This window comes from Talpa occidentalis, unplaced genomic scaffold (assembly GCF_014898055.3).
Source record: "Talpa occidentalis isolate TD23 unplaced genomic scaffold, MPIMG_talOcc4v2.1 talOcc4.12, whole genome shotgun sequence".
In the NCBI taxonomy this organism is placed as follows: Eukaryota; Metazoa; Chordata; class Mammalia; order Eulipotyphla; family Talpidae; genus Talpa; species Talpa occidentalis.
Genome location: NW_023601212.1, coordinates 84393234 through 84420228, shown reverse-complemented (window position 1 = coordinate 84420228; position 26995 = coordinate 84393234). Strand labels below are relative to the sequence as shown.

At 58.7% G+C, this 26995-nt stretch overlaps 1 protein-coding gene across 3 annotated transcripts; it reads left to right on the top strand.

Moving 5' to 3' along the window:
- The first annotated feature begins 921 nt into the window (after nucleotides 1–921).
- TECPR1 (tectonin beta-propeller repeat containing 1) lies at nucleotides 922–26940 on the top strand. 3 transcript variants are annotated; one of them, XM_037507129.2, is made up of 25 exons: nucleotides 922–953; nucleotides 4268–4503; nucleotides 4969–5151; nucleotides 5359–5481; nucleotides 6347–6472; nucleotides 8386–8560; nucleotides 8665–8765; nucleotides 10353–10454; nucleotides 11570–11715; nucleotides 13808–14271; nucleotides 14595–14740; nucleotides 15582–15737; nucleotides 16243–16392; nucleotides 16491–16648; nucleotides 17496–17623; nucleotides 18605–18707; nucleotides 21102–21198; nucleotides 21269–21348; nucleotides 22088–22144; nucleotides 22612–22792; nucleotides 23067–23202; nucleotides 23974–24066; nucleotides 24684–24790; nucleotides 24925–25044; nucleotides 25257–26939. In XM_037507129.2, exons 2-25 carry the CDS (start codon nucleotides 4279–4281, stop codon nucleotides 25416–25418), a joined length of 3519 nt encoding a protein of 1172 aa, XP_037363026.1. In that variant the 5' UTR covers nucleotides 922–953; nucleotides 4268–4278; the 3' UTR covers nucleotides 25419–26939. The 3 variants fall into 3 exon arrangements, with proteins under 3 accessions (XP_037363026.1, XP_037363027.1, XP_054549681.1); XM_054693706.1 differs by lacking the exon at nucleotides 922–953 and adding an exon at nucleotides 3582–3586 and having other exon boundaries at nucleotides 25257–26940; XM_037507130.2 differs by lacking the exon at nucleotides 4969–5151 and having other exon boundaries at nucleotides 25257–26940.
- Nucleotides 26941–26995: the final 55 nt, after the last annotated feature.

Below are 26995 nucleotides of genomic sequence, written 5' to 3'. Positions count from 1 at the left end.
TTCGTAGCCACCTGAGCTAGTTTCTCAGTTGCTACCAACACAAGAGTCTGAACAAAACAGTGACCTGTTACTGCTAGTACACCACCAATATCCATAAAGTTACATGTTTCCAGGCCGTCCTCCAAGATCCAAGCTTTCAGTCTGTGTACTCTGGGGCTACATTTCAGTTAGACGGAAACCACCTACACACCTGTCTCCTACACACCCACGCACAGCTCTCCTCCTTCCTCCGGTCACTGCCGCTCCCAGCACCCTCTCCACCACCCCCTCTCCTCGCCTGCGGGTGGAGAACACACGGGATGCTCCAGGGGGCCAATCCAGCTGGGCGGTGGGCCGGGTCCTGGGGATCCCGGGATGGTCCCCAGGTGGGGATCCGGTGGAACCGGGAGAGGGGAGATGGGCCGGATCCTGGGGATTAGGGGGTCGGCTCTGGGGGAGAGAAGGGAGATTTTAGGGAGCCACAGGCCAGTTCTGGGGGGGCGGGCGGGTGGCGCGGGGAGTCAACGGGCCGAGTCCTGGGGAACAACGGGTCGGTCCCTGAGGAGCAGGGGGCTTCGGGCCCGGGACCTGAGGGAGAAGGGGGCAAAGGGCCGGGTCCTGGAGAGGAGAGAGGCGACGGGCAGGGTCCTGGGGGCGGACGAAGGTCGGCCCGCCCGCATCGCTCCGGGGAGCCAGCCGGACACTCGCCGCCCCGCCGCCCGCGGCTCGGACCGTCGCGCGACCCCGGAAGTGGGCGTGCGTGCGACCCCCCAGGCCTGCCCGAGCCTCCCCCGACCCAGCCAATCACTGCGCACCCCGCCCCGCGTCACGGCGAGACCAGCCAATGGCGCGGGCCTGGCCGCCGCTTCCTGCCCGCCCGCTAGCCGGCGCTGGGGGAGGGCCGAGCGCCTCGGCGGCCGCGGGGACGCGGCGGTGGCGACCCCGATCGCGACCCCCGCCGGGTGGCGGCCCTGGTGAGTGCGGCGGCGGGCCGGGCTGCGGGACGCGCCGCGGCCTCGCGGACTGGTTGGGCCGGTGGAGGCGGCGGTGTTTCGCCCGCATCTCGCGCGGAGAGAGGGAGGGGGGAGGCAGGGTGGCGCTGCGCTCCCCCGCGCACCCGGCGGGGCGCCGCCCCCGTCCCCGACCGCGGCGGCCAGGTGACACCCCGCCCCAGTCTCCGCGCTGGAGTGATTTGGGGCGCGAATCGCGGGAGTCCGGGGGTTCTGGAGACTCGAGCTGCGAGGAGCCCGCCTCCGGCAGCAGTGGGCGCAGATCTGCTGCGGCGTCAGTGTGGGCAGATGGAGCGCGCCCGGCGCCCGCGGTGCTCCGGTCGGGGGCAGGGCCCACCTGTCGCCCAGGTGCGCGGAACCCGACGGGAACCAGCCGGACTCGCGAGGATGGGGGCGAGCAGTGGGTGTCCCTTTCGAGCGGCGGGCTCGGGACACCTCCGGCTGTCAGCCGGGCGAACCCTGCTCTTCAGGAAGGACTCAATTGCCTTGCACGTCCTGCTGTTTCCTCCCACTCTTTGGGCCTGTCGTCGCCCCCGCCACTGGCAGGCAGTAAACGACGACGTTAGTAACCTGGGTTCTCTGTTTGCATTTGGAGTGGGAGTGGCGGGCTGTAACAGAAAACAACCCCCAGCATACTTTTCAGGAAGGAGCCCCAAGGCAGATTACCTTGGGACTGTGTCCCTCCCTCGACCACACCCTACCCTCTTTCCCCTATTTCCCACCTTCCCTGCTGCACCCTTTGGTCTCTGACGGATACTGTTAATGAACCCAGAAATCAAAACAGAAAGCAGATGGCTCTGAAGGTGGTGAACAGGACTTGTTGGCAGAGTCGCTGTGGAGAGGACTAGGCTTCCTTTTGCACTAATCATGTGTGAATCAGAGGTTGCTCTCTTGGAAGGTGTTCCCTCCATTCCTTCCCTCGCCCCGCCCCCCAGGACCCCAAAATCATGGAACTTAATGCTCCAACCTCCTTTTTTAAGATTCCCCGGACCCAGTCATTCAGTATTTCTGCATAGGTTACTGGATCACCTCCCAGCCAGGAGTTGGTGGAGGAAGGAGAGAGGGCTACATTGGCAGTCAGAAAGAAGGTACATCTGACCAAGGATGTTCACCCCTTGTCATCTTTGACAGGGCAGTGACTGGTGCCTGGGTCTCTGCTCTGAAGGGAATTTGTACACACAAGCCTCACCTATCCAGCAGAGTCTTCCATTAGCTGCTCATAAGGTTCAATTATCCCTGTGTGGAAATTACTGCTTAGTCATTTCTCTGAGGGAAAGTGTATCAAATACAAGTGAAGTCCATTCATTGAGTTCAGTTTGCAGAGAGAATGACTTAACTAGTTGCTTAGACAGTAAACTGTGAGCTTAGAAATATCTTTGAAGACTAAACCCACAGAAACAGTCCCCACCCCCTAGAAAAATCTTACATCCCCCCCCAGCAATTTATAATGAGAACTTTCAAAAAGACAGCCAAGTTGAAAGAATTCTACAATAAACACCCACATACCCACCCCTGAGATTCTGCTATTGACATTTGACTGGATTTGACTAACTATCCACCTTAGTTTTAACCTTAACTAATTGATGAAATTTGTCTCCCCTGGAGCAATATTTTCTTCTTGGCACAGGAAATCGGCAGTAGTGGACACTAGTGGTGGTGATTATCCCTGAACATTGGTTGAACATGGGGCTAGGGAATAAAAAGGCAAAAGACTCAGGCTGCCCAGAAAAGGAAGTGACTTTTCTTTTTGAGACATAGAAGGTAAACGGCAGCTAATAAAATGGCATCAGCAATACCCGTTGACTTCTTGCTGGGAATCGAGTACTGTTTATTATAAGCTCTGTATCTGTGTAATTTCATTTAATTTTCATAACTACATAAGTCCATTGCTGTTCCTTTTAGAGATCAGGAAATGAGGCACAGAGAGGTTACTTGGCTTTTGGTGGGGCTAGAAAGTGGTGGGACCAGGAATTGAATCCAGAGTGGCTCTAGGCACGTAGATGCCAGAGTGGGATAGGAGGCCCTCAGGTTGGAGCGAAGGGGTGTCTGGTTTGCCCCCGATCTTCCAGGGGTCCCAGCTCAGGCACCAGGTAGAGATGCATTTTTCAAATGACTCCAGGTCCCTGGTGTTCTGACTTTTTCCCTGTGTGGACCTGGCTTTGGTGCCCTGGGGTGGAGAGGTCAGGGTTCTGGGCAGGTTCCTCCGTGTCTGGCTCCACCCTGCCGGTCATCTCCTGCCCTGGCTGGTCCCACGCTTGGTTCCTGTTCCTCTTCCCTTCTTCCTGTTCCTCATCCTTCAGCCCCTTCTTCCCAGCTTGCACTCTTTCTCCTTGGGTGTTTGTAAGACACTTTGTTCCCAAAGAGACAGTCTGTGGCATATGCGCTTGTTTCAGCCTGAACCATTTCCATCACAATGCTTTTCAGAGCCCCACGTGCCCCTGGGCCCGGCCTGGAGGCACCCCTACTCCATCTGTCTCCTGGCAGTTACCAAACCAGATAGGCTGTGGCCTCCCTTTCAGGCTCCTGTCCCCATTCTGTCCCTGCAGCAGTGATAGACTTTTGGACCGGGAGCCTCACTGCCAGGCAGAGCTTCTCCAGTGAGTCCCCTGCTACCTCCTCCAGCCACTGTGTTTTGTGGCTGTGACTCTGACCTTGTGACCCTTCCCCAGTGGGAGGATTGCCCCACCAGAGCCAGGGCACCACGGAGGAGCAGCAATGCCAGCTCGGGGGTGGGGGGGCAGTGGCAGAGCTTACTGGTAACCTCCTGCGCCCCTATAAAGAAGAGAGTGGAGAAGAGTGGAAGGGAGGTGGCCAGCCCAGAGCGTGGAGACAGGACCCTCCCATCCCCACCGTACCATCAGGGGGCACCCGCAGAACCATGTGAAGCCGTCGGACACCCCCTCCAAGCCCTTTAGGAGTGTCATGGTGGCACCAGCTCAAGGGTGGGGTCCACCTTGGGGAAGAGGCCTCTTGAGCTGGTGGCAGGATGGGTGCATGTTTTCATGAGGTTCTAAAGCTGTAACTTTTCACAAAAAAAGAGCCAAAGGAAGTATGACTAGATAATAGTACTCCTTATATTTGGGGGAGTGGCTACTTGTGTGTTACTTTTTTTTCTCTGCATTTTGTGTGTGTGTGTGTGTGTGTGTGTGTGTTGTTTGAAAAAATACCCATAGCTAGAGGGATGGAGAAGCAAAGAAAAGAAAGCCCAAGAGCCCCGGACTGGGTGCCAGTGTTGGCCGGTGCTGCTCACCCCTGTCCCCCGCCCCCTTGTCCTGCAGCCGCCGCCGCCATGCCCACCTCGGTGCTGTGGGCAGTGGACCTGTTTGGGAGGGTGTACACGCTGTCCACGGCCGGGCAGTACTGGGAGCTCTGTAAGGACGTCCAGCTGGAGTTCAAGCGGGTCAGCGCCACCACTCAGTGCTGCTGGGGCATCGCCTGCGACAACCAGGTCTACGTGTATGTGTGCGCCAGCGACGTCCCCATCCGCCACCGCGAGGAGGCCTATGAGAACCAGGTGGGGCCACCTGGGTGTGGGGTGCTGCGTTGGTGGGTTTGCTGGGAGACAGACCCCCCTCTACCCCTGCCATTGCCCCGGTCTAGACCTTCATTCTGATTAAGATCTGAGTTGGGCGATGGCCTGGAGCCCTACGGTGTCTACACGGAGAGGCTGGCCAGGTCTATACAGGGTGGGTCCGGTGGCTTCCAGGAGCCCAGGACAGGGCCACACGGCCCACCGCCTGCCCTGTAGAGGACTGTGGCCAGCGGTGGGTTCTCTGCCCTTTGGGGCCCCGCTGATGGGATGGCTCATGGTGAAGAGGGGTGGGGTCGCTGACCCCTGAGTCCCAAGCAGGCCCTCCACTCCTTCCCACTGCAGACCCTGCCAGGCAGGGTCCTGTTGGCCCTGAGAGGCCCTGGCTGCCCAGCCCGGCTGCCCAGTCCAGCGGCCTGCTAAGGCCCATCTCTGCCTCCTGGCCCTCAGCGCTGGAACCCCGTGGGTGGCTTCTGTGAGAAGCTCCTGCCCAGTGACCGCTGGTCGTGGAGTGACGTGAGTGGGCTCCAGCACCGGCCGCTGGATGGGGTGGCACTGCCCTCACCGCACTGGGAGTGGGAGTCAGACTGGTACGTGGATGAGAATTTTGGAGGGGAACCCACCGAGAAAGGGGTAGGTGAACTGGCTTCCCACCGTGGTTCCTGGGGCGGGAGTGCCCTGGGCATGGCTGTCCCTGTGCTGGCCTGCGCTTTGCTCCCATTCGCTGCTCTTGCCCTGGGCCATGCTGCTGAGTCCCTGCTCCTTCCAGCCTGCTCCCCACTTTCCCCCTCCTCCAATCCCTTCTCCCGGAGCCTTATAGCACCCCCCTTGGTGTTTCAGGGGTGGACATATGCCATCGACTTTCCTGCTACCTACACGAGAGACCAGAAGTGGAATTCTTGTGTGCGCCGGCGGCGGTGGATCCGGTACAGGAGATACAAGTCCCGAGACACCTGGGCCAAGGTCTCCAAGCTGGCCTGTAGCCAGGGGGTGGGCAGGGCCGGACAGCAGTCCCGCTGCGAGGAAGGTCACGTGGACCCTCACACCCCTTCCCGCCTGGGCACCAGGAACACCGTGCCCACCCTGGGCCTGGCCTTTGAGCTGTTTCCTGTCCCAAGAACTCTTTGGCACTCCATGTCCCTTTGTTTGGAAGATGGCCGTGTGGGGTCTGGGCCAGGCTGAGGCCCAGGATGGCACAGAACTTGTCCAGGACTTAGTCTGCACTTCTTCCTGCCCACTCTTCCCTTGCCAGAGCCACTTTGGCTCTTGGACTGTTCTGTCCACCCCCAAAAGCTCCAGCTTCAGGACATAAGTCCAGGACTAGGGTACTCAACCGGGATCCTGCTTGACCTTGGATGAGAGGAAGACCACAGGCCCTTGCCAGACCTCTCTGGAAGGTCCCACTGTGAAGTTTGAGGTGGGGCTGCCAGCCCAACCCACTAGCCCTTTGGGCTAGTGCAGCCTAAGCTCCAAGCCTCTTTCTTTGGGGGGTTGAGGGGAAGATGGAGGGACGTAGAGTCACAGAGGCCGGGTCACTGCCAAGTGCACATCTGCCTTCCATGCTGGAGCAGCAGGGACCACTCAGAAACAGCAGCCCAGGTCTGGTGACTGGTAGAAAGGGGACTCAGAGCCAGAGGCCTGTCCTAATGCCGCCCAAGTGCCATGAGTCAGGCAGTTGTGGTCTGAGCTGGAGAATGACAGGCAGCAGGCCAAGGCTGGAGGGGGCGGCGCGGGTTCATGCTCAGCTGTCCACCAGGAGAGATGCGGTCCAGGTATTGGTCCAGGTCCCTTGGGTGCTGACCGTTCTGCCTCACACCTCATGTTTCAGATCCCTTCAAAAGATGACCCCAAGCATCTGCCGGATCCCTTCAATGACCTCTCTGTGGGAGGGTGGGAGGTCACAGACGAGCCTGTGGGCCGCCTGTCCGTGTGGGCCGTGTCTCTGCAGGGAAAGGTAAGGCCTGTGCCATGGATGGGAGGTGGTTGAGGGAGGAGGGCCACAGGCAGCGGCGGGCAGGGGAGAGGCTGGCTCTCAGGTGTGTTCCCAGAGTTGGCGAGAGCAGGAGGCTGACCTACTTTTCACCTCCCATCCCTGCAGAGACTTCCCTGTGCAGGTGGGACTTTACTGGGCTCCCATAGTCCCCCATCCTGCGGTTCCTGTCCTGTGAATCCCTTGGGGTCTGCTCCTCCCGGGAGCTCTGACCCCCCGCTTCGTGCCTGGTCCTGGCCTTTCGCCCCCTCTGAGTTCCCCAAACCCTGATAAGCACCCACAATGGGCTCAGATGCCACTGATGTTGTCTCTTCAGAGTCTGAGTTCTCTACCAGCTCCCTGTGTGCTGCCCACATAGCAGTCTCCGGTGGAGTTGTGTGTGAGAGAGAGGGATAGAGGCTGGCTGGCTGGCTGGATGGATGGATGGATGGATGGATGGATGGATGGATGGATGGAGGGTGGGTGAGTGCGTGGTGTGCAGGTGGATAGATAGATGGGCGGTGGTTAGAAAGGAGAGGCTATCCTCTCAGGGAGTCTGAACTAAGCAAAAGAATAACAACGCTGACAGCAGCATTGACCTACATGGCCCCAAGTGCAGGTGACCGAACACCTTCATCGTGGTTTTTGAGAGTTCTTGACATCTGTTCAGGACTCTGCCAGCTACAGCAGAATTTTTTTTTTAAAGATTTATTTTATTTGTGCATACAAGAGCTGGGGTACAGGCCAGAGGCGTGGGGGGTGAGAGGATTCACCAGAGACAGAGTGGGGAAGAGAACAGGCAGACTGACTAAAGTACACTGCTGAGGGGAGCAGTGGGCGAGTCAGGAGAGGTCTGCTGCGCCATGTGGGTAGCTCCCTGGCTGGCTGGGGGATCAAACTCGTGCTGCAGTGGCTGCGGACAGCTTCATAGGTTGCGCCTTAACCCCTTGCACCACCAGGGAGGCCCTACAGCAGAGTTTTCATTTGGCTTAGCTCTGGGTCCTCTTCGGCCCAGGCTTAGTTTAATTCACAGTTGTCCCTGAACCTTGCTGAAGGGTGATGGGCAGGACAGAGTCCCATCACCAGCCCCCCCGCCCCCCCGCCGCCCCTATGCAAGACCGGGCGTGCAGCCAGTGTGGTCACCAGCGCCCACTGAGCAGGTATGCCTGCACCTCTCCTGGGGTCCATGAAGGTGCGACCAGAACCAGGGCTCCATGAAGAGCTGGGACCACAGGTGGCCCCAGACCAGCAGGTGGCAGAAGGGAGGGTACCTGGACCTGACTGCAGTGCTGGTTTTAAGGGCAAGGTGGCAAGGTTGGCAGGGCTCAGGAGGGATTCCCCGGTTTCCCTGGACCACGCAGCCAGATGAAATGAGCCAGGCAGCCTAGATGATATGGGCAGTGGATCAGCCTTAAATATTTGATTATGCTCGTTTCCTCTGGTTAAGGAGGAAAAGAAGTGGGCATTTTAGACATTGTATCATGGGGGTTTGGGGTGTTCCCAGGGAACCACTCAGGACTCTGCTTCCCCTAGAGATGGGTGGCCTGAGAGCATGTGGCCACCAGGGGGCGCAAGACACCGGGTGAGAGCGTGTAGGGTGGAAGTCTGCCCAGCAGGTGAAAGGACCCAGTCTGTCCCCAAGAACAGTGGAAATCTGGGCGTTATGTTTGTTAGCAGTGGTGGGAAGTCCTCAATCTGGTATCAGTATCCTGTTGGCAGTGGGGCAGGGTGAGGGAGATCTGAACAGTCAGGGCACTCTGCTCCCCAGCACCTCTTGGACTCCACGCTAGGCATGTGTGGGTATGAATGCAAATACAGCCAAGTTTGGCAGCTGGCTCAGCCGTAGCGCCCTCTCCTGACCCCTCTGACCCTCCCTGTGGGTTTCTCTTGCCTCCCAGGTGTGGTACAGAGAGGATGTCAGCCACCCCAACCCTGAAGGCTCATCGTGGTCCCTCGTGGACACCCCAGGGGAGGTGGTCCAGATCAGCTGCGGGCCCCATGACCTCCTGTGGGCCACACTCTGGGAGGGGCAGGCCTTGGTCCGTGAAGGAGTCAGCAGGAACAATCCCAAAGGTGGGCAGCCCTACACCCCACACTGGGAGTGGTGGGGAGCTCCCAGCTTCTCCCTACACTGTTGCTGATGGGGGCTGCCTGCGCTTTCTTTGGGGGCCGGGTAGGAAGTTCCTGGTCCACAGTGGAGCCCCCCACATCTGAGAATGGAATCATGCATGTGTCTGCGGGAGTCGGCGTGGTCTGGGCTGTCACCAAGGACCGGAAAGTAAGACGGACTGGGCCCGGGGCTCTGTTGGGTGTTGAGGCTTGTGTGGTTTTGTGTTCTCCTGAGTGTGCTCAGTGTTCAGAAAAAAATTTGGCATCTGTCCAGCACTGCGCACGATTCTCTGGCTCACGTGGGTGGTCTCCAAGATGCCTGGTGCCTGCAAGATCCCCCCCTTGCCTACAACCTGTACCCAAGTGCAGAAAAACCGTCACGTCACGTAATAGGTGGTGCCCTTCAATCACCAGAGCTGACTTTCTGAAACCCAGTTAATCAAATGCCTCCACTTGCTCTGGCTTGGTGCTTGTCACTTTTAGGTCACAGAGGGAGATGAATAAAATGTGCTGATTTCAGGTTGTTTATTGGATCTCTTTCTAACCCCATGTCATGGCATCCCATGGCATGGTGGGGTTGGGAGGGAGGGCATATCACCCACGCTTCTGAGTCTGTTCCCAGTGCTGAGGGTTCCTGAGGCTCAGGCCACCCCCCGGCCTGAGAAAATAGAAATCTGACTGCCCCGCTCGTGCTCTCCAGAGACTGTGACATCGTGTTCAGATTAAGTGAGCAGAAAATTTGATTTACACGAGCATTTTGCCCAGTCTTCAAATATTTGATTATACAAACTTTCTTTAGGTTAAGGAGATATTTTACTCTTTTTAGAAATTTTAATGAAAGGGATATGGGGGGTTCTCATGTAGCCAGTCCCCTACCCTTGACCTGCCTCAGGAATTTCAGTCAAACAAGAGCACAGGATCCCCTATCGGGTCCAAGGGCTGCCAGGGCCTTGCCCAGGCCACCACCCAGCGTGGGCCAGCATGGGGCTGTGGGGGACGCAGCGGGGGGAGGGGGAAGTTGAGTGCGACCACCAGGTGAGCCTTAGAGCTTCGCTTAGGCTTGAGGACGTCCAGTTGGTTTGTGTGTATCTTTACAAGTTGGTGTGAAAAAGGGTAGATGTAGAGAGACTATTTTATAAAGCACTAAGATTAGGCCCAAAATATGCTACTTAATTTAATTATGAATTTAAAAAAATGTTTTTCTCAAATAGCACCATTCAGGCCGAGATGTTATATGGGGCAGATTTGACTGGGCATAATGGCCTTTTCCATATGTTCAGCCTGAGCTAAGTCGGGGATCACGCAGAAGTCCGTGGTGGGGGTTAGGCTCACAGGTCATCCTCTGGATTTAAGGTGCAGTATGTGTGCCCCAGCCCCACCTCCTGCCTCTCATTGTCTCAGTGAAACAGCTCATACCTGGTGCCACCAGTTCTGAGCTAGTAGAAAGTTCTAGAAAGAACCAGGTAGTCCATTCTCCTGGAGGGTATTCCTCTAAGCCTGAGAATGGGTGGGGAGCCACCATGGCCAGTGTGGCCAGGATAGGTGACCCTTAGCCCTGGGGACAGTGCCAAGCCTGAGGGAGATGCAGCAGGGGTGTGGGGAGGAGGGATGTGATGGGCCTTTTCAAATGATGCACCGTGTCTGTTTGTGCAGAACCAATAGGTCAAATCATTCATTTGTTCTTCCTGAGCCTTAAACAGCAACCCTTCTGTTTCAGTGGTCCTCCAGGGAGGATGTTTGTTTCTGACTTTCTCAGGTATGGTTCCGAAGAGGTGTCAACTCGCACAATCCCTGTGGCACCAGCTGGATCGAGATGGTCGGGGAAATGATGATGGTGAACGTAGGGCTGAACGACCAGGTGCGTCTGGTTCTGGGTCTTGGTTGCTGAGGCCCAGGGTGGTAACTCAGAAATAGTGGGGGTCTCAGAATGGGGCTCCTGATGTTCCCTGCTGCCCCATCTGTGTGGGCATGCTCACGATCCTGCCATGGGCATGGGGTCCCAGGGCCTCCACAGCTCCCAGCCTCGGAGGCCCCCCGCTGCTCCCAGGTTCCCCTCCCAAGGACCCTCAAGCAGTGACAGCGGCCCTCCAGGGCAGGGCACACATCCGGAGGCAGGCAGGGTTTTGCTGAGAAAGATATGGGTGAAATCAGATCTCCAACCTTCCCAGCTTTGAGATGCAGCCTCTCTCAGCTCCCCTGTGCAGTTCGTGCAGCATGTTCTCATACAAGGTGTGGTTTGGTGACTTAAGATTGAAGGCATGAGGGTGACACCTTCCCCCATCCTGTTGTCCTGAGCTCAAAGCTGTTCCTGGGGTTTCTGGCCTCCCCAGTGCCCCCACATCCTCCTCCCAACCCACATAGCTGGGAACTGAGCACAGAGGCCACCCCACCATGGCCAAGGGGTGGAGCTGCCAGTCCTGAATCTGTTCCCTGGCCCTCTCATGGGCCCTTCAGCTGCCCATCCAGCACCCAGGGGCAGACAGAGGGAGGCCTGACCACCACCTTTCCCATAAAAATTGAGATCAGAATCAAGGAGGCTATTGTACCCTCTGGGTTCACTTGGGGAGCAGCTTCCTGACTCCATGGGTCCTGGGGCATGGGTGGGCTCTGAATCTGGCACTGTACCTATCACCTGTAGACCCTGTCACTCCTAAGTCCCAGGTCTCCTGCAGTTGGAGAGCCAGGATAGGCTCCCTGCCTCTCCTGAGTTGGCTGCTGTGCCCCACCCTGCTCTGTGGGCGCCTCTTCCTTCATCTGCCTCCCACACCCACCTCACCTCCACGCCATCACCCTTCCCAGTGTCAGTGCGCACACATGCATGTGCCTCACTGCCTTTACGGGAAGCCTCCTGCGTGCGTTTACAGATGTGTCTTCCAGCCTTCCATGTTCTCCCTCATTTTTGTTTTACCCCCCCATTCCCAAAAGGGAAGGGAACCCCCAGGCCTCCCCCCCAGCAGTGCCTCTCTGTTCTAGGTCTGGGGCATCGGCTGCGAGGACCGGGCAGTGTACTTTCGTCAGGGCGTCACCCAGAGTGAGCTCAGTGGGAAGACCTGGAAAGCCATCGTGGCCAGCAGAGAGTCTGACCGCTCGCACTCTGGCAGCTCCTGCAGTCTCCTCAGGTGATCCTGGGGCCAGGGCAGAGAGGAGAAGGGGGCAATAGGCTGTCTGACCCCAGTGGGCAGTACTTCTGGGTGGGGTGCTGTTTACCCCAGGCAGAAGACCAGGTTCTGAAGCCCAAGAGCCACTGCCTATGGGTGTCCTGGCTCAGCCTGAGGGTGACACATGGGAGCAGCTTGGGAGAAGGGAGGTAGCAGGTGAGAAAGGTGGAGATTGTGTCCATGATGGGACTTGGGGTCTCCTTCAGAAGGGCTGGACTGCTGTTGTAAAGTCCCAAGGTCCGGGAGAGAGAATGCCTCTGCCTGGTAGACACCTAGGACCCCTATCAAAGGAAATTAGGGGAGATGGAGCCTCAGACTTGGGCATGCACCAGAATCACTGCAGGACTTGTTCCAGCACAGATTTACAGGCCCCTTCCCCTGAGTTTCTGACTCAGTAGTTGTGGGTGAGGGCCCGAGCTGTTGCAGGGTCCTGGGTGTGCTGCTGCTGCTGCTGCTACTGCTGCTGCTGCAGTCCTGTGGGCCAGGCCTTGAGGTCTGTGGGTCTAGAGGGTGCAACTCTGCCCACCAGCCTTTAGGGTACAGGCAGATGACTTAGCGTGCGAGCTGGAGACCCCTCTGCTCTTGGTGGGAGTACCCGCAGAGCTTGCTTACCCGGTCTCGTGGCACGTGGGGCCTTGGCACGGTGCTCCGTAGCCAACCACTTCCTGTCCATAGCTCAGGCTCTCCCTGGCCTTGGTCCAAGCCCCTCTGCTCCCCTGGCTTGGTGGTCAGCCCAGAGGGCCAGAGGGCCAGCCAGGCACAGTTTGCTCACAGTTACGCAGACCCTGTGACAGGCTCCTCACTGGTGGTTCTCAAAGTCGACAGCACATTGGAATCAGCTGAGAAGCTTCAAATACCACAGATATCAAGTCTTCATGAACTTGGGTTTGGCAATGGCTTAAGTAGAACACCCAGACTCCAAGCAACGAAAGGCAAAAATAGGCAAATTGGACTCATCAGTATTAAAACCTGTTGTGCATCAAAGAATACTATCACGAGAAGAGACTACCCGCAGAATGGAGGAAAAAATCTGCAAATCTTCTGTTGGGCAAGGCTGTCGTATCTAAATCACATAAAGACCGCTTGCAACTCAACAGAAAGCCAAACAGCCCAATTTTCAAAAGGGCAAAGGATCCGAGTAGACATTTCTCCCAAGGAGATAGACAGGTGGCCGACCAGCACACGAGGAGGTTCTAGCATCTGTCACAGGGAAAAGCAAGCCAGAACTGCAGCAGCGATTCTGCTCCACACCAACCAGGACCGCTGCAGCCAAACAGAAAGTGATGAATGCTGAGACGTGGGGATGCTGGAGCCTCACACTGCTGATAGGGGTGTAAAATGATGCAGCTGCGTGAAAAACAATCTGCTGGTTCAGGAAGTTAAACATTCCCACGTGACTCAGCAATTTCACTCCTAGCTATGCCCCAGGGAATTGAAAACGGTGTTCAAACTTTCAAAAACTTGTAACTGTTTATTGAAGCATTCTTCATAATCGCTGAAGGGTGGAAACGACGTAAATGAGTTATCCATGTCATGGAATATTATTCAGCCGTTAAAAGGGATAAAGTACCTACTGACAGGTGCCACAACTTTGCACGAACCCTAACATTACCCTAAGTGAAAGAAGCCAGTGGCAGAAGGTCGCATGTTACATGATGACCTAGAATAGACAGGTCCCTAGAGACAGAAAGCAAGTTAGTGGTTGCCAGGGGGCTGGGGGCAAAGAAGGGATGAAGAGTTGCTCTGCTCCTTAATGGGTACAGGGTTTCCACTTGGGGTAATGAGAAAGTTCCAGAACTAGGTAGCATGGCAGTGATGGTTGCACAGCATTGTGAGATGTGCTTGATGGCACTGCATTGCCTGATTTAAACGGTGTGTTTTACCACAATAAAAAGTTCTCCTGCCAGGTCTGGGCCCCCAGCGGCTTCCCATTCGGGCTCCCTGGGAAGCAGATATTTGCGTGTGTTGCACAAAGAGCTTGTGACTTGTCTGCGGCTGCGCAGCGAGCCATGGCCTGGGGGTCACCAGTCTGCCCCTGTCCCTTCTGTTCCAGTGCCGGCTGCTTCTTTGGTGATGAGGTGAGGGGCAGTGGCGAGTCCTGTGCACCAAGCGACACGGATGCCTCCTCAGACGCCGAGAGACCCGGGCCTGACCCGATTGTCCCCGCAGAGTCTTTGGACAGTGCCAGGCACCCCAGGGGCAGCACGGCCTCCTGCCCAGGCGGGACCACAGAGCATGCTGCAGAGGTCACCACAGGGCCAGAGTCACACCCTGGCCCACCCTCCACGCCGGCCGAGCTGCCCTGGACCAATATCGATCTGAAGGAGCCCAAGAAGGTGCCCAACCACTCGGCTGTCAGCTTCCCTGAGACCAGCAGCCTCTCCTCGGCAGGACTCCTCCCTCTGGGCTTGGAGGAGCCCTATGGCGCCGACGACCACCCACTGTGGGCCTGGGTGTCAGGAGGGGGCTGTACTGTGGAGGCCCATGCCGTGCTCAAGTGGTTCACCCTCCAGTCAGGTAAGGGTGGTGCTGGGGAATCCAGCATTCCATAGGGTGTTCCGGGGAAGGAGCTGAATCCTGGGAACCCCAGAGCACAGCCAGAGCCTTCAGGAGAAAGGCAGCATCTTGCCTGTCCAAAAATCAGTGGCCTGAACTGGGGGGGACATCAACCTCCCATCAGGGTAAATGGTGGGGGCAGACCCATGGGACATCTTATAGCAATGGCAGCTTTCATGCAGAAAGGACCTAGTGACTCAAAGAAAAAAGCCCTGGCCTGCCCTCCCCCCACCACCACTGTGCTCAGCCTTGACGCCTGGCCCTAAGGCTTTGGCTGCCCGCAGGCCTGTCCCCCTCGGTGCAGACACTGTCCCTGTCCATCACGCCGGCCCAGACTGCTGCCTGGCGGAAGCAGATCTTCCAGCAGCTCACGGAGAGGACCAAGCGGGAGCTGGAGAACTTCCGGCACTACGAGCAGGCCGTGGAGCAGGTGGGCGGCCCCCAGGCCCTTCTTTTCAGGAGGGCTTCGTAGTGCCTGCTGTCTACCAGCCCCAAGGTGAGGTGGAAGAAACAGACAGACAGAGGCATCTGTCCCTCTGTCTGTCCATCTAGGAGATGAAACCATCCCTGCCAGGCCCTTGGTAGATCAGGAGAAATAAGTACACTCATTTGCTCTTTATCCCTCAAGAACTCTGCTTGGTTCTGTTGTGGCCCTGGGGCCACAATGCCACAGCCATGAGGTGGGGGGTGCACAGGAGGGGGGTGGAACCACGTCATCCTCTGCCCATGTGCCTGTATGGTGTGCTGATTGAGACAAGCGGAGATAGGGTTGAGGGTGATCTCGGCCCCCTGTGCTGTTCCTGCAGCAGAGCCCAAACTCTGGAGGCCCACAGTCAGTTTTGGGGAAGGAAGTTACATTCAGGGACCTGACTATGTCTCAGCTTGTGGGGCAGGAACACCTTGCCCGGTCTACAAGTCAGGTCTCTGGCGACAAGCTGGGCTGGGTGACAGGCTGCACAAGCCAGGCTGGGCGTGGGGCCTACTTTGCCACTGATTTACTCTGTAACATCAGGCCAGGCCCAGAGCCACCCCAAGCCTCAGTTTCCCCATCCAGAGCAGTGAGTGCCAATCCCACTGGCTCTGGACCTGGCGCCATCGGGGCCCAAAAGCATCACTTTTGTTGGAAGGGTGATGTGGGGGAGCTGCCAGTGCCAGGCAGGAGTACTATGTGAGGCAGCAAAGGGATTGGGGACCATGGTGGCTCTGGGAACTTGGGGGCCTCCGGGACATGCTTATGACTGTTCCCACTGCCCTCTGGGCCTGTATTGCAGTCGGTGTGGGTGAAGACAGGGACCCTGCAGTGGTGGTGCGACTGGAAGCCCCACAAGTGGGTGGACGTCCGTGTGGCCCTGGAGCAGTACACGGGGCAGGACGGGGCTCGGGACAGCATCCTCTTCATCTACTACATGGTGCACGAGGAGAAGAAGGTGCGGCAGGAGGACCAGGGTCTGGAAGGTGGTTGGGGGGGCCTGCAGCTCAGTGGGGGTGGGGGCGTGCAGGAGCAGGCCTGCGACGCTGGCTGAGGTGTTCAGCCCAGGACTGGCATCCATGACACTCTGGTCTGTGGTACCCAGAGCCATCGGAGCCGGTGGGTGTGTGCCTGCCATGCCAGGCTCAAGGGTCCTCTCCCGTCCCCCTCCCAGAGGCTGCCAGGCTCTCCTTGTTCAGGTGGGAAGTCAGGCTCCGGACACAGGCACTCTCTTCCCGGGCCTTGAACCCAGTCTGATGCTAAGTGGTCTTGTCAGAGTTCCAGACGTCTCTAAAATGCAACTGAGGCCCATGAAGTAGGGCTTCCAGGCTGGGCCTCACGACCACCGCTAAGCCCTGTAGGCCTGGGACGCCCCAAAGGACTGGCTCCAGGGGGTCAGAAGTGACCCCGGCAGCCTGCTCTGTCCTTGGTGACGTCCCCCCCGCCCCCACTCCTCCCAACAGTACATTCACGTGTTCCTCAATGAGGTGACTGTGCTGGTCCCCGTGCTCAACGAGTCCAAGCACTCCTTTGCTCTGTACACCCCCGAGAGGACTCGGCAGAGGTGGCCCGTGCGCCTGGCCGCCCACACTGAGCAGGACATGAACGACTGGGTGAGTGGGTGCTGCACCCAGACTGGGAGTCAAGGGGCAGCCTGGCTTTGGCCCATGGCCCCGCCTTCCCAGCACTGACCAGCCGTCTCCCGCTCCAGCTGGCCCTGCTCAACCTGGCCTGCTGTGAGAGCCGTAGGGTCCACGGCCGCCCCTCCCCACAGGCCATCTGGTCCATCACCTGCAAGGGGGACATCTTCGTGAGCGAGCCCAGCCCGGACCTGGAGCTCCCCGAGCACCCGCTGCCCTGTGACCAGATGTGAGTGGGCTATGTGGGTGGGGCTGCGGCCTGGCCCCCCACCCTGAGCGGTGGTCCCCACTGGAAGGGACGCACACAGGGCCTCACTCCCTTTGGCCAGAGTCACGGATGACTGGCTAGGTCCCAGGTTTCTGTCCTCCTGGGCCTGTGTGAGGACCCCAAGGGGAGACAGGAGCCCGACTGGGCTCAGTTGCTGTGCACGGGGCAGTGGGGAGGGTGGTTCTACAGGTGGTGTTTAAAACCATCCACTGGGTCACCAGGGCCAGTGAGCACCAGGTAAATGTGTGTCCACGCTCTGCCCCTGGTCAGACAAGTCACACCACTGGTGACAATGGCAAGGCCTCAGTCAGGAGAGAGGCCCAGGAAGCAGCTACATTTGCCCTTTGCCACCCAGAAAGCCTCGCTGCACCACTGGCCTATGGCTGCGCCTCTCAGCCTACTGCTGGCCCGTGTGTGGCTCATCCAGCGGATGAGACGTGACGTGCCATCCTGACCCCTAGGAACTACGGTGGAGCTTAGGCTGTTGACTTTGCTGACACCCCCCACCCACCCACCTGCATAGCTTTGGGGATTAGGAGGGTGGGCTCCTGAAGCCCCCTGCATGCTGGGTGACCTGACCCCATCTACCCTGCTGGCTGCAGACACCCTGAGCTCGGGGCTGCTAGGCTTTAGCTCTAGTTAGTAGCCAGTGGAAGCCAAGGAGGTTGCATGTCCTGGATACAGTGTGTGCATGTGGAGATCAAAGACAGTAAAATAGGATGCCCTCGGGATGCCAGAGGAAAAACAGGCAGCAGGTTGGAAGTCTGCTTAGACAAGTTTCTCGCACCTTCTCTCTCCGTCCTCCCAGGTTCTGGCGGCAGATGGGAGGCCACCTGAGGGTGGTAGAGGCCAATGGCCGGGGCGTGGTGTGGGGCATCGGCTATGACCGCACAGCCTGGGTGTACACAGGTGGCTACGGAGGAGGCTGCTTCCAAGGTGAGGGCACCTACCACCGTAGCTGGCAGGACCGGCTCCCCTGAGCTCTGCCCACACCCTCCAGGCCGTTCCCTCCTCTAATCCCCGACTGGCTTTCCTGGCCAATGCTGGAGCCACTTGGTTGACAGCTGGCTGACAGCTGACCTTCATCACTGCCAGCATCACAGAAGATGGGGTCAGAGCCAATCCATGAGGCGTGAGACCCGGAGACCTGGCCTTGTCCCCAGCATGCCTTCCCACAAACCCACAGCTGACTCACGGGCCTTGAAGGGTCCAGAAAGGCAGGTGCCGGGGCCCACCAGCCCCTTGTTTCATAAATGAGACTTCAGGGCATGTTGGGGCAGCCCCAGGAACCCAGTCTCCGATTCCCAGACCCGAATTCCAGTCCCTCTGTAGGTAACCCAGGCTTTAGGGGATGAGAACTTCCTGAGCCCTACGGGCTACCCAAGCTCTGGGAGACAGGTAACCAAGGGAAATGGAGGCAGAAACCAGACATTCAGTGCCAAGGCCCCCATGACCCCAGTGAGGGGCAGAGGGGCCTATAGGACTATCCCTGAGCCCACAGGAGGGCTCATCTGCACAGGCTGAGCGGCTTCCCCTTCTATGAGGTCGGAATCACCTTTGTCTTCATTTTACAAATGAGGAGATTGGGGCTCATAGAATGTATGTGAGTGTTAATAAGGTGTGAGTTGGGTGGGCCTCACTTCTGCCTGGTGCCAGGTAAAGGTGGCAGGAGGGGCAAGAGGTGCAGCTGAAGACAGAGTATAAGGTGAGGGAGCCAGAGGTGGTGCAGACAGGAGATTAGCGGCAGCAGGTTCTTCTCACCCAGTTTGTGCAACCCCAGAATAGTCATAGGAGAGAGGCCCAGGTGGGGTTAACACCCCAGAGACAAGCTCAGCCGTCCCGGGCATCCTTCCCATGGTCCCCGGCCCGCCCTCCGTGCCCATTCTCTGCCCGAGCTCCAGCGGCCTCCTCCCCCAGGCCTGGCCAGCAGCACCAGCAACATCTACACACAGTCGGACGTGAAGAGCGTCTACATCTATGAGAACCAGCGCTGGAATCCGGTCACAGGCTACACCAGCAGGTGCGTGAGTGGTCGGGCCCACAGCGGGGGTGCTGCCCCCCGAGTGAGAGTCGGCACCAGACATGGGGCTGCCTGCATCTCAGCGCTCACGGGCGTTTCTTAGCGAATCTAAGAGGAACCCACGTTGTCAGGCTCACCCGTTGAGAGGTGCACGTAACGTACGTGATCACGTAGCACACACATGTACACACGCCTCAAACACCCAGAACTAGAACCTTGCCCCCCCACCCATCTCCTCTGCGCCCCTTCTCTTTCCTTTGCTACACCCCCTGCCCCCTCGAGAGCCCAGTTCCTATTTTGTCACTAAAGAGATTTTTGTAGGATGGCGGCAGGGGATGGTGGTCACTTTGTTTTCTTAAGTTTTGCCTACTCGAGGCAACTGAGAACATCATAGGCTCCACCAAGATTATTTTAAAACCCTAAATGTGAGACTTTGGGGCAAGATGGTTGCTCTGACACTTGGGGCAAGAAGGGGGTGCTGTATATAATTCTAGGTTATATGTATTTTTTTTCCCCTGCCCACTCAGCCAGAAATATGTTTCTCATTGCTCTTGTCCCTGTGTTTGGTTTAAGAAAGTCAACAAGTTGTATTTCTTAGCATTTTAAAACCGGAGTCCTCACACTAGCCTTTGGGAACCTCGTGCTGATCCCCGGCCGTGCTGTCCCTTTATGAAGATTTCAGCGCTGCTGGAACAAACCCATTCGTCTCCTCTTCAGCATGTCTTGGCCATCCTGGGATCATTTCTAGATCCATTTTCAAAGCAGCCGGTCACAGTCTTCCAAAGCCATCTTGGTTGGGTGGCCTTGGGTCTTGAGTTTTGGTAGGAAAGTTACCTCACAGTTGTAAGTCTCTATATAACCTGGATATAGTTTAAACCTTCCTTCATGCTGCCTTCTTCAATTTTTCTTAGTAAGGTCTTGTCATTTTCTAAGAGTCTTGACATCCTCTATTAGGTAGTATTTCGTGGTTTTTTTAATGCCATTGTAAATGGCACATTTGAACCTTTTAATTTCTTTTTTTTTATTTTTTAAAGATTAATTTTTTAATGTATACAAGAACTGGGGTACAGGCCAGAGGTGTGGGGGGTGAGAGGATTCACCAGAGACAGAGTGGGGAGCAGAACAGGCAGATTGACTGAAATACACTGCTGAGGGGAGCAACGGGTGAGTCAGGAGAGGTCTGCTTGCCATGTGGGTTGTTCCCTGGCCAGGGATCGAACTCATGCTGTAGTGGCTGTGGATAGCTGCATAACCCCTTGCACCACTAGGGAGGCCCTAATTTCATTTTTAAATTTTGCAGCTTTCTAGAGAAATGTAGTTGAGTTTCTTCTTTTGTAAAATTGGCGGAAAGAAGAAACACCAAATGATATGTCGAGCAAACCCAACAACAGCTGAGTCCTGCCACCCAAAGCTGGTCCCTAACTGTGAGCGCGTGGCCTCACCTGCCCATCCTTGTGTGCACACGCCTGCCATGCCAGGGACACGAGATCAGGCCTGTAATGTGGCCTGTGACTGCTCCCGGCTCACTGCTAGAGGCTGGACCCCCACTTATCTGAGCTTGCTCGGTGTTGGAGGAGATTGTTTGTGATCTTTTACTGTTAGATGAACAGTTTACAGGACTCCCTGTGTGGAATATCTGAGTATTCTCTCCAAGCCAGTGTACCAGGGCCTGAGCTTTCCTAAGGTGCTTGTCACCCGTCATCAAATTATGTTCCCCCAGAACCTCCCCACTGACTGTGTGTGGTGTCCACAGGGAACACCCACTTGCTTGCACCCCCACTTCCTCCTTGGTCCTCAGGAGATGGGCCACGTGCTTGACACAGAGGGGGCAAGCCCTGACCCTCAGCCTCAGGCCACCCACCCTGGACCACCCCTGCTGCCAGGGCTCCCTGAGGGGTCTGCTCAGCCCTGTGACAAAACCCCACACACCCCAGATGTTTACTCCCGTAGTTCTAGGGGTTGGGGACCTGAGTTCACAACAGGGTTGGTTCCTCCTGAGAAAGAGTCTGTTGCCACTCTCTCTTGGCTTCGGTGGCTTCTGCCAGCTTCGGGTCCCCTTGGTGTGTGGCATCCTCACTCTGTCCTCACACACCTACCTGATGATGTCGTCTTTACTCAATCATCTCGAAGACCCTGCTTCCCAGTGCTGGAGATTAGGGCCTTAGCACAGCCAGCCACACGAGGGCAGGGAGGCAGGCCCCAGAGCACACAGCATGCCACGGCCCTCCGGGGCAAGTGGTCTGCATGTGTCTGTTTGGAGGTGGCTTACTCTGGGCCTTGAGGCCAAAGCTGTGCTTCAGGACAGCAGGGACAGGTTTCCAGCCTGTCACCAGCGGTGCTTGGGCGGACAGACCCGTTCTCACCTCTCTGAGTGACCCCTGTTGTCCTGTGCAGGGGTCTGCCCACCGACCGCTACATGTGGAGCGATGCCTCAGGGCTGCAGGAGTGCACCAAAGCCAGCACAAAGCCTCCATCCCTGCAGTGGGCCTGGGTGAGCGCCTGCTGCCCTTGGGGGTGGGGAAGGGGTGGGGATTCACCACACTGATCCGCCCTTCCCTCAGATTTCTGACTGGTCCGTAGACTTCAGCGTTCCTGGGGGCACTGACCAGGAGGGGTGGCAGTACGCCAGCGACTTCCCCGCGTAAGCATCTTGTCTCGACATGGGGGGCCATAGGGCTGAGGTCTGAGTGTTAAGCCTGGTGTACAGCCCGCGGCCCTGTCTTCTCTGGAGGTGGGGGCCTCACCTCTCTGCCAGGCAGAGCCCCTGCCTGCCCCTTCCACCCTCCTCCCGCCATAGCCCCGACCCCACAAGTGCCCCAATGAGCAGACCCTTGCCTACCCACCCCTCCTGCCAGCAGGGTTGGGACCCAGCCAGAGAGGTGCACAGGGGCCCAGGTGAGCTGGAGCCCGTGCAGGCCATGTACCTGGCCTTGGTGAATAGGCTCAGGGCTGAGCATCACGGCTCCCTCTGCATGAGGCTGTGCTGAGCATGGGTTCCAAAAGGGCCAGGGACCCAGCGGCCTGTGCTGAGGCGCTTAAGCAGGGGCAGCTTGGAGGAGCTTTGGGGCAGGCCTTGGCTGAGGGGTAAAGAGGCAACTTGAGCACTGCATGGAGTGAGGCCCCGTAAGGTGGGAGGGGAGTATCGAGAGTGGGTGATAAAAGAAATGGGTGACAGACCTGCAAAGCTGTGAGGTCCTGGTGGGGCAAGAGGTGTCTGAAGGCTGAGGACCATGTTCTGTGATAGTTGCAGCCCCTTCAAGCCCTCTCCCGGCTCGCACGGAAGCTCTGTGCCCCATGATGGGTAGGAAAGAGTGTGTATGTACAGCATCACCGTCCAGAAACTTCCATGAAGTCTTGATTTCAGCTTCTTCCTCTTGCAGCTCATACCACGGGTACAAAACCATGAAGGATTTTGTCAGGAGAAGATGCTGGGCCAGGTAAAAAGTGAGCCACCAGGGCCTGGGGTGGGTGCCGGCCTCTGCTGCTGCCCCAAGTTCTCCAGCTCCTCTGGCCACAGAGCTCAGGGGAGGGAGAGGTGGGCGGGAAAACCAGAATCAAAGTAAATGTCAGCCCAGGAAATGCCCGCGGGCTCCCAACGCTCTCCAGTTTCTGAAGAGTTTGTTTTCTAGAACAAATAAGAGAAATGTCATAGACAGGCCCTGCTTGTGAGCAGGAACCAGGACCAGGCCGGCAGGGCCGAGCAGGCGAGAGTGAGGCCGCCTATGCAGGCCCTTTTTCACACCCAAAGAGAGGTGTGCCCACTTGGGTACTTTGGGGGCCCTGGCTCCAGTCCCCCCATGACCTGGTTATTCCCTCTGCTGCCTCCCACATGTCTACCGCAGGCAACCCCTGGGGCTCCAGTAACACTGGGGCCCCCGGGGTTTGTTCTCTGTCCCCCATACAGAAAATGCAAGCTGGTGACCAGCGGACCCTGGCTGGAGGTTGCCCCTGTTGCCCTCGGGGATGTGTCCATCATCCCAGAGAGCCTAGGCGCCCACAGGAATGGGCATAGCATTGCCCTCTGGGCCATCAGTGACAAGGGAGATGTGCTGTGCCGTCTGGGGGTGTCCCAGCTGAACCCTGCAGTGAGTACCCTTTCCCTACTGTGGGCACCATCATCCTGCCCACCCTGGCAGCCCTCAGGCCCTCCTGGGGTTCTGGCAGATTCTTCCAGAAATCAAACACTTGCTGGGGAACAGGCTGGGCTGAGACTTTCCCAGCATGGCCCTGCATGTGGCCCAAGTGGGTCACTGGGCTCGGTGGGCACTAGAGCTGAGCACGAGGTTGGCGTGAGGGGCCTGCCTGGGCCCGGGGGTCGAGGGAGAACAGCCCTCAGCGTCTCTCCTCGCTTGTCTCCAGGGCTCCTCCTGGCTGCACGTGGGCACTGACCAGCCCTTCACCTCCATCTGCATTGGGGCTTGCTACCAGGTGTGGGCCATAGCGAGAGATGGCTCCGCTTTCTACCGGGGCTCCGTGTCCCCCTCCCAGCCCGCCGGTGAGTGCCGCCCCTTAGAACCTCCCCCCAACCCCCTGGGCCAGCTGTGTGGGGCCAGACCGGGGTTGCCCTGCTTCCTTGGGGGAAGCTGGTTGACAGGGCTCCTCGATCTCAGAGCAGCTTGACAGCCATTTACTGAACCCTGTTTGTGGGCCAGGCACTGGGGCCCAGTCAGGATCCCCCCCAGAGGCCATGTTCCCTCCAGCTGGGACTGACTGGGGTGGCCGCCCGGCAAGGGGGTGGCCCCTCGCAGCTGCCCTGCCCAGGGTGTTCTGGTGGTGGGTGCTTTGCACTTGTGGCCCTCAGAGGCCAAGCCTATGGGTCCTCTGTTCCAGGGCAGCTCCTCCTGGGGAGACCCCATACTGCCCACTCCTCAGCGTCCAGCCTGGCTGCCTGGGCTGTGCTGGCTTGTGCTCCCCTGGACGGCTAGACAGTGGCCAACATGGGGGAGGCTGGCACAGGGATGGGCTGGCAGACGGTGGTAGCTGGCATGTCGCCGTCCCCCTCTGGGCTCCCACAGCTGGCCCCCACCACACCCGGCTGGGCTCATCCCGTCCCTGTTCGCAAGATCCACCCATCCAGCTGCACAGTGTGGGCAAGGCTGGGGGGCTGGGGAACAGCAGGGCCCGGGTCAGCTCCACTTGACCTCAGCTCACACACATGACGAGCCCCCACACATGGGCGGGGCAGCAGGCCCCAGGGCTGGGCCAGCTACACCCCAACCCTGTGAGCGGCAGCGGAGCCTCAGCCAAGGCCCCTCTCCTGTTGCAGGCGACTGCTGGTACCACATCCCATCTCCCCCAAAACAGAAGCTAAAGCAGGTGTCTGTGGGGCAGACGTCCGTGTACGCCTTGGATGAAAATGGCAAGTGGCCACCAGAGGAGGTTTGGGGGTCCCTGCGCCCCCTGATGGGTGGGATAAGACCTTCCCCTGTCCCAGGTCCCTAATGGTGATCCTTTGTTAGTTACCATGACATGCCGCCTAGCCCAAGGTCAGCTCTGAACTGGTCCCTCTTCCAAGATACAGGGGAAGGGGGCTGCTCTGGGAGCGCCTTCTAGCAGGTGCCACCCAGGCCTGAGCCAGAGTCCCCAAGAAGTTGGAGCTGACAGAGACAACCGCTCACTCCAGCCACCCCTGCCCCTTGTGCCACCTCAGGTGGGGCCCCCTGGTCTTCAGTCGTCGTTTTCACAGATGAGCAAAGCCAGGCAAGGCATGGGGACTAAGATCCAGGGCTTTACTCCAGACCCCGCGCTCTATTTGTTTAAAGAATTCCTTGTCCTCAGGTTCTCATGCATAGAAAGAGAACGAGGCTGCCAGCCCCACCCGGTGGACAGCCGTGCGGCTTGGGGGCCCGGGGCGAGGGGCAGAGGCGGCTCTGCTGTGGATCTGCCCAGGAAGTGGGGGCACAGGGGGAGACTCTGCGTCTCTGGGGGGGGGGGTCCCGTGCCTGCGTCTCATGTCGGGTGCCCTTCTCTCCCCAGGGAACCTGTGGTACCGCCAGGGGGTCACGCCCAGCTACCCGCAGGGCTCCAGCTGGGAGCACGTGTCCAACAACGTGCGCCACGTATCCGTGGGGCCCCTGGACCAGGTCTGGGGGGTGGGAGGATAAGGGAATGGAAGGTTCGGGGACCCATGAGCCCTGGGTTCCGGCTCTGGTCTCCCCGCCGCGGCCCCCACGGTCCCACCAGTCCAAGCCCGGGCTCCAGCAGGTCTGCCTTCCAGGTCTGGGTCATCGCTAACAAAGTCCAGGGCAGCCACAGCCTGAGCCGGGGAACCGTGTGCCATCGCACAGGCGTGCAGCCCCACGAGCCCAAGGGGCAGGCCTGGGACTACGGCATTGGGGTGAGCAGGACAGGCCAGAGGGGGCCTGCTGGGCCTGTGAGGGCATCCTCCTCCGTGTGCTCAGGCCCTGCAGGCAGTGCTACCTGGGATGTGGCCTCGAGGTTGGTGGGAGGCCCCAGGTACGGCCCCGGGGAGGGGTGGGGGATCCTCTGGAAACATGGTCTTTACTCCCCGCCCCTGCCCCCCTGGGTGACACAGTCGTCTCCTTCCAGGGAGGCTGGGATCACATCTCCGTCAGGGCCAATGCCACCAGAGCCCCCAGGGGTGCATTCCAGGAGACAGCCGGAGAGCAGAGTGGGGAGCAGAACCTCCCCAGTGGACCAGCAAAGGTGGCCGGTGCCCCGCAGGAGACCCTAGATCCCGTCCGCTGCTGAGGCCACCTCCTGTCACCTGGAAGCAGGTGTGGCCGGAGTGAAGGACCAAGTGTGAAGGGTCACGTAGCGAGCCCCCCTCCGCAGATACGCGCCTCCTGGGAGAGGCGGCTGGACCGAGACTCAGGCAGGAACCTGGCCAGAGGCCGCGCACCTCAGGGGCACTGGTTGGAACAGCCCAGAAATGTGAAGCTCTGTGGACTTCGAGGAGGTCCGCGACGGCGTGGGGGGGGCCCCTTCACCCCAGCCTTGCCCTTCCCTCTCTGCCTCCCGCCTTTCCAGGACGGGGACCCGGGTACTGGAACCTCCCAGGAATGGCGCCCCCAGGGGAACAGCACCCAAGAGGCAGCTCCCCGATCCCCGGGTGTCTCCAGACAGCTCCCCAGGAGGAAGGAGCCGCAGGGCCCGGGTCCACTCTGACCTTGGATGGTTTCTCAGAGGACTTGCCGCCGGGGCTTATTTTCAGCCGTGCAGGAAGGAGCTGGCAGCTTAGAAATAGGTACCGCGGGGGGCGGGCAGTTTCTTCCCGCAGCGGCCGAGCCCCCGGGGGTCAGCAGAGGGCCCAGGCGGGCAGTGCCGCCCAAGCGCCGTCGCTGCCCTCTCGTCGGCCCTCGCCCGGTGCGTTCCTCGTGGTCTTCGTGCAGGAGGCGCGGCGGGGTGGGGGCCCGCGGAGCCCTGTCGGGTCAGACCCTGGGGTGAAACCCCTGCCCGGCACAGCGCGTCCCGCACCGCCAACTCCCTCCTGCGGCCTCTCTGGCGGGTGGCCCTCCTGGCCGAAGTCCGCGGTTTGCTTGCTGCAGCCAGCCGCTCTGCCCGGCGGCCCCGCGCCCGGGCCTCGCTGGCTCTCTGAGACTCGGCCAGCTTTCCTGCCCCCCATCCGGGTGCGGGTAGGGCGTCTGCAGCTCCACTCTGGGCGTTTGTCGCCCCGAAGCTGACCCTACGGTGGGCTCCTTGGGGGGTCCCCTCCCAAAGGGCATGGAGGGAGCGTTTTCCGGAGCGGGAACCAGGAGGCATGTGGTCTGCAGAGCCCAGACGAGCCCCGGGGAGGCCGTGAGCTGGCACTCCGTGTTCACATCTCAGCAGGTCCCCGAACGGGCCTGGGGTGTCCCAGGGCGGGGTGGGGGGTGCCTTGTGGCTCCACTGACTTGCCGTCTGTGGCTGGCTCACCCCGCCTTTCTCAGGGCCACCCTGCCCTCTCGCCGCTGAGCACCCACTGTTTATTTGCTCAGCATCACCCGACCGTCTCAATCTGTCAGATGCTTTACTCAATAAACGTTGACGCGGGAGTGTGGCGGCGGGACACCTGTTATTGCTACATGGCGATTAGATGCGCACTTCCCCGGGCGCTCGGGCATGGGGCAAAAGTAGCAATTCCAGTGGAATCTTTTATTTTTATTTTATGACAGCATCAGTTTCATTAGTACTTTGAAGGGGCCATTAGGAGACATACAAGCCAATTTGGGCCACTTAAGGAACATTTTCACCGCAATTACGGCTGGAGCACTGGCCGTGCAGTTCCAGGGCAGCTTCCCGCGGAAAGCGGCAGGTCTGGTTTCTCTGCTTGCGTGGCGGGCTCTCCA

What these genes read in the sequence shown, in the direction of transcription:
- TECPR1 (XM_054693706.1), top strand. Translation starts at nt 4,279, where the DNA reads ATGCCCACCTCGGTGCTGTGGGCAGTGGACCTGTTTGGGAGGGTGTAC. An exon ending in AGGAGAAGATGCTGGGCCAG is followed by an intron (nt 22,145 to 22,611) that starts GTAAAAAGTGAG and finishes TCCCCCATACAG; the next exon opens with AAAATGCAAGCTGGTGACCA. An exon ending in CCGTGGGGCCCCTGGACCAG is followed by an intron (nt 24,791 to 24,924) that starts GTCTGGGGGGTG and finishes TCTGCCTTCCAG; the next exon opens with GTCTGGGTCATCGCTAACAA.